Below are 10,000 nucleotides of genomic sequence, written 5' to 3'. Positions count from 1 at the left end.
CTACAGTAACACTTGTAGATGCCCAGTTCTGTTGCCATGACACCCAGTTTTCCCAAACGTACAGCGCTGGAGGAAACATCCATGCGTGTGTGTGTGAGTGTGTGTGTGTGTGTCTGTCACGAATGCTAATACAGACGATGACGCAGAGAATCAGACATGACTCTGAGTGAGGACTACAGTAAGACTAGTCCAGGATTAAACCTGAACATCAGTGTGTGAGTGTGTGTAAGAGTGTATGTGTGTGTAAAAGTGTATGTGTAAGAGTATGTGAGTGTGTGTAAGAGTGTATGTGTGTAAGAGTATGTGAGTGTGTGTAAGAGTGTATGTGTGTGTAAAAGTGTATGTGTAAGAGTATGTGAGTGTGTGTAAGAGTGTATGTGTGTAAGAGTATGTGAGTGTGTGTAAGAGTGTATGTGTGTGTAAAAGTGTATGTGTAAGAGTATGTGAGTGTGTGTAAGAGTGTATGTGTGTAAGAGTATGTGAGTGTGTGTAAGAGTGTATGTGTGTAAGAGTGTGTGAGTGTGTGTAAAAGTGTGTGAGTGTGTGTCTGCATAAGAGTGTGAGTGTGCTTAAGAGAGTTTGTAAGTGTGTGTAAGAGTGTGTGAGTGTGTGTAAGAGTGTGTGAGTGTGTAAGAGTGTGAGTGTGTGAGGATGGTCAGATAAGAAGCCGGGTTGGCTCAGTGGGGTTTGGGTTGGAGCTGAAGTCTGCAGGAAGGTGGATCTCCAGGAGCAGAGCTGCTGATCTGATCTCTGATGAGGTGATTAATGTCCTCATCAATAATTCATCATCATTCATCATTATCATCATCATCGTCACCCTTAACTCTTCATCATACAGGGGAAATTACTTGTCAGTTTTAGGGGAAGTTAATTCCTTAATCAGTCTCTCTCTCTCTCTCTCTCTCTCTCTCTCTCTTTCACTCACACTTTCTGTCTCATTTTCTTTTATTCTCTCTGTCTGTTTCTCATTGTGTGTGTGTGTGTGTGTATGTGTGTGTGTGTGTGTCAGAACCTCACTCATGTTTCAAACGTATCAATTGTAGCCAGTTTCCATGGCAACATCTCTTGAGAGGCAGAGAGGAAGAGGGTAACGGTGGCTGGCAGTCGAGGTGTGTGTGTGTGTGTGTGTGTGATTACAGATATGTTTCTGCATGTATAACAGGAATGTGCGCACACACACACACACAGCAGTGTGTGCACTGGGTCTGTGTTCTGATCTGGGATTCAGGGAGAGAGAGAGAGAGAGAGAGAGAGAGAGAGAGAGAGACATTAGGCATCTAACACAATTTGGTTGCCATGGAGACACTGAAAGAATGAGATGCAGTTTATGTCAGGTTGTGTACATCTCTCTCTCTCTCTCTCTGTCTCTTTCCTCAACCTCTACACACACACACACACACACACACACACACACACACACACACACACTGGTGTTTTTGCTGTTTTATTAGAATATGAGGAATTGCTTTCAGTAGATATTTCCAGTAGATCAGATAATATTGTATTCTAATGAATACAGACTATAAAGCCTAAACCAGGAGCATTACACACAAGTAATGAGTAGAAAAGACATGAACACACTGCATGAGTACTGAATAATAATAATAATAATAATAATAATAATAATAAATAACATTCAGTTTTCAGTTGATGGTAAAAGTATTTCTGTACGATTGTCCTCCACAGGTTCACATTAAGAGGAGCAGTATAAACTGCTGTTCTCCACACTGTACAGAGTGTGAGTGAGTGTGTGTGTGAGTGTGTGTGTGTGTAGGCAGAACTGAGACGTTAGTGAGGGTTATAGGTGGCAGCTGAGCTGCAGCAGAGCCGCCCCGACTGTCTGAACCAAATCCTGGGGAGGATTTTTACTTTCTGGACCTGGATGGGCCCCTCTGGTGATCAGAGTAACACACAGGAACTCTGATGGTTTTTAGTGAGTGTAAGGCAGAGCGTCACCCACACATGCGGTCCCCTGGGGGCCCCGTGGTCACTGCTGATCCGCATCACAACAAAGCGATACTGCGATACACTGCAAAAACACCCTCCACCAACCCCACCTACCCCACCTACCCCACCTGCAGTTCATCTGCTGAGACGTGCCTGTAGTTCTGGAGCTGCGAGGCTAATGTAGCTAACAAGTAATGAACAGTTATACCCCACCATTTAGCACTAGAGCTAACTGCATTCCTTAACCCTCACACTTATTTTGCAATCCACCTTAACTGAACAGCATACAGTTGACCTCTTATTACTATTCATACAGTCCACCTTAAATTCTCAACCGCGCAAACGCCTGGTTCTCTCAGCATCTGAATATTTCCGCTTCGCCATAAATAGTTAACGTTCTGCTGTATCTGCCTCTGTAGTGCAGAGTGTAAACTGGATCAGCAGAGTGGATCATTTAAAGTGGAACAGAGAATTCGTATTAAGCCTCGTCATTCTATTCAGTACTGAAAAACTGTGGTGGAACCCTCTTTGTGCTATAAAGAACCATCATAGAGAAGAACCCTTAACCAGGCAACAGGACAGTGAGGCGTCCAAAGGGTTCTTTGAAGCATCAGGGTTCTTGTTTTAAGAATGTCGCTACATTAGCCTCACAGCTCCGAGAGCACATTTCTCAACCACATTTCACAGAACTATCACTTTAACAGCATCGCCACTGCTCTCGCGCACCGCGACTCTCGGTTCTGTCCACAGCATCCTGAAGGTCCAGGAGATTTACAGTCCTTACAGTCAGGCGGAACATCCAGAGTTCTGGAGGCATTGAGAGTCCCTCCAACAGTTTGTCCGGCCTGGATGGTCTCATTTCATTGGTTGATTTGCTTTGAGTCTGAGTGTAAACATGGTGGAGGGAGTGCGGGGGTTTGAGCAGTACCGGTAGGTTATGGTAAGGACACTAGTTCATTCTACCCTGGATTTAAACACAACAACTGAGCTAAAGAGAATAAATGTATTGATAATCAATTCTTACCGATCAGCCGGCGGTAAAGTAATCTACCACAAAAATACTCAAATCTCCTCTAACACTGCAACTACACAAGTTCTTCTAGAGTTTCTCAAAAGTAAAGACGTAAAACCTCTAGTTTAGATTAACGCAGAGAAACGAAGGCGATCCGATTCTGAGGTTCTGATCGGAATCTCATCGCCGTTGAAGATCCTCCGACTCCGAGCAGCAGAAATGTTCAGCAGCCCTTAGAAAGAAAAACTCTATTACAGAACATCAACGCTACCCGAGCCTCGCTCTCCCCCCTCTCTCCCTCCCCTGTGTGTGTGTGTGTGTGTGTGTGTGTGTGTGTGTGTGTGTGTGTGTGTTTGGGTTCCTCTGGAGTTCCTCTCCGAGTGGATGGTGGTGCAACTGCAGTTCTCTGATCTGGAGAAACAGGAGGATGGGGGAGAGGAGGCGGGGTTTATCGCTTGTTTCCATTTCCTCTCTTTCTTTAATTCTTTATTTCGATTCGTTCTTCATTAGAAGCTGACCAGCGCGTACACCATACTGAGAGAGAGAGACAGAGAGAGAGAGAGAGAGACAGAGAGAGACAGAGAGAGAGAGAGAGAGAGAGAGAGAGAGGGAGACAGAGAGAGAGAGAGAGAGAGACAGAGAGAGAGAGAGAGAGAGAGAGAGAGAGAGAGAGAGAGAGAGACAGAGAGAGGAAGAAGGAGGTTAGCATTAGCACTACTCGCTAGCTGTGGTATTTATAAGACTGCTGGAAACTGAACAGAATTAGCTCGCTAGTAACGAAGCCCCCTTACTGTTACTGTCTGAACTAGCTAACTTAGCTGACAGCATGCTAGTGGGCTCTGTGCTGTATACCAACACCGCTCTCCTTGTAGCAGACTGGGGTTCAATTCCCCCCTGTTGGGAAAGTGCACCAGTCTACAGCACTAAGAGCCTTTGGCCTTTGTAAACCTGACCTTTAGCTTTCAGATTGAATGATTATTGATTATTAATGATTATTAGTTCAAAAAGGAGGTGTGTGTGTGTATGTGGGAGATTCACCTGTACAGGTAGTAGAAGAAGGAGAGCAGGTAGAAGCCCAGTTTGCACCAGGACTCTTTCTGGCAGTAATTCAGGATGTCTGCATTCATCACACTGACCGGATCATACATGACCTCTGACCCGTCCGCCGGCCGGTGGAAAAACCTGCAGGATCACAGACAGGAGGAAAACTGCAGGTAAAGCTGTGATGGACAGCAGTGGAATTACAGCTCCCAGCCACTTCACCCAACACCACGCTCACAGCAGCAGACGGCCAGCTGCTTCCTCTGGGAGCAGGAGACCACGGGCACCAGCATACCCACACACCACAACAAACCCACCCAGACACCACAGTAACACACACACACACACACCACAACACACACATCCACACACCCAGTAGTGTGCAGTAGTGTGTGGTAGTATACAGTAGTGTGTAGTAATGTATAGTAATGTACAGTAGTGTGTAGTAATGTACAGTAGTGTACAGTAGTGTGTAGTAATGTATAGTAGTGTGTAGTAATGTATAGTAGTGTACAGTAGTGTGTGGTTGTGTTTTAGTTGGTTTTACCTCCACAGGTGATAGAAGAGCAGAGGGATGTTAAGGCCCAGGGTGACCCACTCGCCCGCACACATGAACATGAGGCAGAAAAGACCATGTATGGAATATTCAGGAACGACCAGCTGCCAAACACAAACACACATTTCAGTGACAGAATCAGTTTACTTCACCCTGTATATCACACACACACACAGCCTTAGTGGGTGCACACTTACTGTATATAACACACTACCATACACTACCATACACTACTGCACACTGTGTGAGTTATCATAGAGTTCCACCCACATATTCCACACTCCGACCGGGCCAGTTACTCCATGACTATATTAAATTATACTAGACCATGATTAATATATTATGATTATGATCAGAGTGGTTCAACAGTTTAGATGGTTTGGTAACTTTTATCAATAATCTACAAATAGTTCTGATCAGAGGAGGACGGGTCGGGTCCCTCTTGTAAGGCTTGATTCCTCCCAAGGTTTCTTCCTCCAGCTCTGAAGGAGTTCTTTGTCACTGTGGCCGTTGGCTGCTCACTGGGGGTCTTGGATCCTTCATGTCTTCTTTTTTTCTGTCTTTTACTAATTACTAATTCTGTAAAGCTGCTTTGTGACGACAACAGTTATAAAAAGCTACACAAATAAATTTGACTTGACCTGACCTCTAGAACAGCAGGAGTGGACAGACCAAACCCCGACCAAACAGACAAAAGCGGAATTGTTTGAATGGAACTGGCTGCAGACTGATAGGAGGACAGTCCGTCTGACCGGAGAGATGCTCTCTCGCGCTGACGAGAGGCCATTAAACACACCTCAGTCTGAAGGGAGACAGAACTGAGCGGAGCGTGTCCGTCTGTACAGCTGCTCCAGTTCACAGTCTGCAGACTGACACACTGAACACTGTCCTACACAGCAGGAGGGATATTTGTACAATCTGTACAGGAACACTGAACACACACACACACACACACACACACACACACTATAGGGTGAAAGTGAGAGAGGATGTGACTCACTGATGGTGTGAGAGAGAGAGCGAGAGAGAGAGAGAGAGAGAGAGAGAGAGAGAGATGCAGAGTTTCTGCAGCTGAACTATTGCATTATGGAGTGATGATGGTGTTGACTGTGATGGGGACATTGGTGATTATTATGATTGTTATGGAGATAATAATAATGTCAGAGATGGTGAAAATGATGGTAATAGTGGTGATGGTGCTGGAGTAGTGAGGGTGATGGTCCTTATGGTGCTGATTGTGGTGATGGTGGTGGTGGTGATGGTGGTGGTGGTGATGAAGAATGATGGTGAAGAATGATGGTGGTGGTGGTGAAGAATGATGGTGAAGAATGATGGTGGTGGTGGTGAAGAATGATGGTGAAGAATGATGGTGGTGGTGGTGAAGAATGATGGTAAAAAGGTGGTGGTGGTGGTTAAGAATGATGGTGGTGGTGGTGGTGAAGAATGGTGGTGAAGAATGTTTGTGGTGTGGTGAAGAATGATGGTGGTGGTGAAGAATGGTGGTGGTGGTGGTACGGAGCTGTTCTCACCCTCCTCAGCAGGTTACAAATCCTCTCGATGTTCAGGATTCTCTCTCTCTGCAGGAAACAAACACACCTATAGTGCTGGAACTGTGGCCTACACCTGTCTCTATGGTTACACTCTCACACTCTATTGTTACAGTACATCCATTTCCATTGTTACAGAACACCTGAGTGTAGGGTAGGTGGTAGGGTGCAGTGTGTTGGGAGGGGGGTGGGGGGCTGTGTGTAAGGTAGGTAGAAGGGGGCAGTGTGTTTGGAGGGGAGGGGGGTTGTGTGTAGGGTAGGGGTGGGCGGCTGTGTGTTGGGAGGGGGGCTGTGTGTAGGGTAGGGGTGGGCGGCTGTGTGTTGTGCAGTACCGCTCTGGTGGGGTTGCTCTGGTCGATGGGGTTTTTGAAGTCTGTCCGCAGCTCGTCGAAGGCGATGATCTGGAGAAGCAGAAACACAGACAGGCTGAGAACCGCACTCAGACAGGAGAACCGCACACTCTGACAGAACAGTGATAATGTTCTACACCGGTTCTCTGTGTGGAGCTTGGCTGAATTACAACCTTTCCTTCAGCCCCGACCCACCCCCCCCGCCAAACACACACACACACACACACAAAATAGATCAGTTTCACCCCATTTTCTTTCTTTCACTCTGTCCTGCGCTGTAAACAGATGCAGTTTCCATGGCGACTGGATGAGCCCCTAAGCAGGAACCATGGTTACTATAGGAGTGATTGTCTGAGAGCGGTGTGAGAGGATGGAGGGGGATGGGGAACAAAATTCCAGTTTGATAGACATTTTCACACACAGACACACACAATCACTCACACACACACAGTCACACACACACACACACACACAGTCACACAGACACAATTACTTACACAATCACTCACACACACACACACAGTCACACACACACACACAATCACTCACACACACACAGTCACACACACAATTACTTACACACACAATCACTCACACACACACAGTCACACACACACAATCACAATTACTCACACACACAGTGTTTTCAGTCATCAGTCAGTCTTTTACCCCTTAATGACCCCTTTTACACTCAAACTGACCTGTGTGTGTGTGTGTGTTTCCAAGACTAAGTTAATTTCTTTTACACACACACACACACACACACACACACACACACACACACACAAACACATACACACAGTTACAGAACACACAGATCCTATCAACCTCTCTGTAATCAGTACAGATACAGCACACCTGTCTGTCTATCTGTCTGCCTGTCTGTCTCTCTGTGCGTCCGTCTGTCTGATCCATACTATCTTTTCAACGAGTCCATTCAATCGATCCAATCAGTCTGATCAGTCTGATTAATGAGTCGAGTGAGAGTCAGTTCACTGGGTTTCTGCACTGAGATCAGCTTTGACTTTATCTGTCTATCAACACACACTAATACAGCCCTGTTACAACCGCACTCTGACTGTATCTCTCTCTCTCTCTCTCTCTTTAACTCCTTACTGTGGAAATGTCTTCACATTGACTTCACATAAATTCAGTGTGTGTGTGTGTGTGTGCTGACCTGCCAGATGACGAAGAAGATGAGTGCGGCGCACAGCACTAGCGTTAGCATGTAGCAGAAGGCCGCAAAGGTGAAGGCCATGACCGTCCCAGCCAGCCTGCCGGACACACGGGGCGAGAGAGAGAGGGCTAAACACCCCCACCCTCTCTCTCTCACTGTACTTTAACTCTACCACTCTCCACCTGCCCACTACACCCTCTCTCTCTCTAAACTGACTTGCTGGTTGAAGCTGTTAAATCCTCTTCTTGCTGAAACACGAACCAGATATTGATTGAAGATATTGATTGAAGTAGTTGATTCAGAATAATAAACATTAATAAACATTAATAAACATTCATAATGTGTGTGCCAATTTCAGCTCACAAGCAGGAGTGTTTCTGAGTGATCAGTTCAGTAATATCAGTACTGATCAGTAATAGCAGTATTGATCAGTTCGGTAATATCAGCATTGTGTAGTAATATCAGTATTGATCAGTTAAGTAGTGTCAGTATTGATGAATAATAGCAGTATTGATCAGTTCGGTAATATCAGCATTGTGTAGTAATATCAGTATTGATCAGTTAAGTAGTGTCAGTATTGATGAATAATAGCAGTATTGATCAGTTCGGTAATATCAGCATTGTGTAGTAATATCAGTATTGATCAGTTAAGTAGTGTCAGTATTGATGAATAATAGCAGTATTGATCAGTTCGGTAATATCAGCATTGTGTAGTAATATCAGTATTGATCAGTTAAGTAGTGTCAGTATTGATGAATAATAGCAGTATTGATCAGTTCGACAACATCAGCATTGATCAGTAATATCAGCATTGATCAGTAATAGCAGTATTGATCAGTAATAGCAGTATTGATCAGTTCGGTAATATCAGCATTGATCAGTAATATCAGCATTGATCAGTAATATCAGTATTCAGAGCAGCTGTGATATTAAACAGGTGAAGGACTGAATACAAGGGTGAAGAGATGAACGACCAGGGAAGTGAATGAGTGCGTGTAGAAATGAATATGAAGGTGAACGAGTGCTTGTGTAGGTGAACAAGTGAGTGTACATGTGAATGAGTGAATATAGAAGTAAATTAGTGAGTGTAGAGGTGAAGGGGTGAGTGAGCGTGAATGAGCGAGTGAGGTTAAGTACCTGTGCTGTCTGAGTGTTGTCTCTCTCCTCATGTTGTCTGTAATGTGGGTCGCCCCGCTGTATCTCAGCTTCAGTTCTTCTGTGATTTTCAGTAATAATTCCAAATCAGGCAGATCGGAGAACCCAGAGCACTGCGTTTCCTTTTCCCCTCCAGCCTCTCTCTCTCGTTCTGTCTGTCTCCCCCCACGCTTTTTCTTTTCCTCTGTAAATCAGCAGTAACAGCAGGTCCTCTCTCTCTCTCTCTCTCTCTCTCTCTCTCTCTCTTTCTCACCCTGTTTTGTTGGTCCCTCACTCTGAGCTGAGGTCTGTTCTATTCAACAGTCTGACTCCATCTCTCTCCTGCTCTCTCCCCCACCTCCCTCGCTTCTCTCTCGCTCTCTCTCCTACCTCCCTCGCTTCTCTCTCGCTCTCACTCTCTCTCCTGCTCTCTCTCTCACCCCCCCCCCCTCGCTTCTCTCTCGCTCTGTCCTGCTTTCTGTCGTCTTCCCTTCTTCCCTGGAGAGATTGAGGGAGCAGGGGAAGCTCCTTGGCTTCCCCTCTTATTGGAGAGGTTATCACCGCTCTCACTGTCCTCTCTAGCCATACAGAATTAACTCACTCATTCACCCTACATTCACTCATTCACCTTATACTCATTCACCCTACACTCACTCATTCACCTGATACTCACACATTCACCTTATACTCATTCACCCTACATTCACTCATTCACCTTATACTCATTCACCCTACACTCACTCATTCACCTGATACTCACTCATTCACCTTATACTCATTCACCCTACACTCACTCATTCACCTTATACTCACTCATTCACCCTACACTCACTCATTCACCTTATACTCATTCACCCTACACTCACTCATTCACCTGATACTCACTCATTCACCTTATACTCATTCACCTTATACTCACTCATTCACCTTATACTCATTCATTCACCTTATACTCACTCATTCACCCTACACTCACTCACTTATACTCACTCATTCACCTTATACTCATTCACCCTACACTCACTCATTCACCTGATACTCACTCATTCACCCTACACTCACTCATTCACCTTATACTCATTCACCCTACACTCACTCATTCACCTTATACTCATTCACCTGATACTCACTCATTCACCTTATACTCATTCACCTTATACTCATTCACCCTACACTCACTCATTCAACCTTATACTCACTCATTCACCTTATACTCATTCACCCTACACTCACTCA

General features: G+C 45.2%; 1 protein-coding gene across 1 annotated transcript; it reads right to left on the bottom strand.

Annotated features, from left to right (window-relative positions):
* Positions 1–1,428: 1,428 nt before the first annotated feature.
* On the bottom strand, positions 1,429–9,163 carry cnih2 (cornichon family AMPA receptor auxiliary protein 2). Its single transcript, XM_072658750.1, has 7 exons — positions 8,768–9,163; positions 7,631–7,878; positions 6,436–6,504; positions 6,086–6,133; positions 4,548–4,660; positions 3,998–4,141; positions 1,429–3,493 (listed from the first exon to the last, which is right to left on the bottom strand). Exons 2-7 carry the CDS (start codon positions 7,709–7,711, stop codon positions 3,466–3,468), a joined length of 483 nt encoding a protein of 160 aa, XP_072514851.1. The 5' UTR covers positions 7,712–7,878; positions 8,768–9,163; the 3' UTR covers positions 1,429–3,465.
* Between the last annotated feature and the right edge of the window lie 837 nt (positions 9,164–10,000).

Source organism: Salminus brasiliensis, chromosome 16 (assembly GCF_030463535.1).
Source record: "Salminus brasiliensis chromosome 16, fSalBra1.hap2, whole genome shotgun sequence".
In the NCBI taxonomy this organism is placed as follows: Eukaryota; Metazoa; Chordata; class Actinopteri; order Characiformes; family Bryconidae; genus Salminus; species Salminus brasiliensis.
This window is presented reverse-complemented; position numbering and strand designations above follow the sequence as displayed.

What these genes read in the sequence shown, in the direction of transcription:
- cnih2 (XM_072658750.1), bottom strand. Translation starts at nt 7,711, where the DNA reads ATGGCCTTCACCTTTGCGGCCTTCTGCTACATGCTAACGCTAGTGCTG. An exon ending in CTCTTCTATCACCTGTGGAG is followed by an intron (nt 4,142 to 4,547) that starts GTAAAACCAACT and finishes GTGATCCTGCAG; the next exon opens with GTTTTTCCACCGGCCGGCGG. An exon ending in TTCTTCTACTACCTGTACAG is followed by an intron (nt 3,494 to 3,997) that starts GTGAATCTCCCA and finishes TCTCTCTCTCAG; the next exon opens with TATGGTGTACGCGCTGGTCA.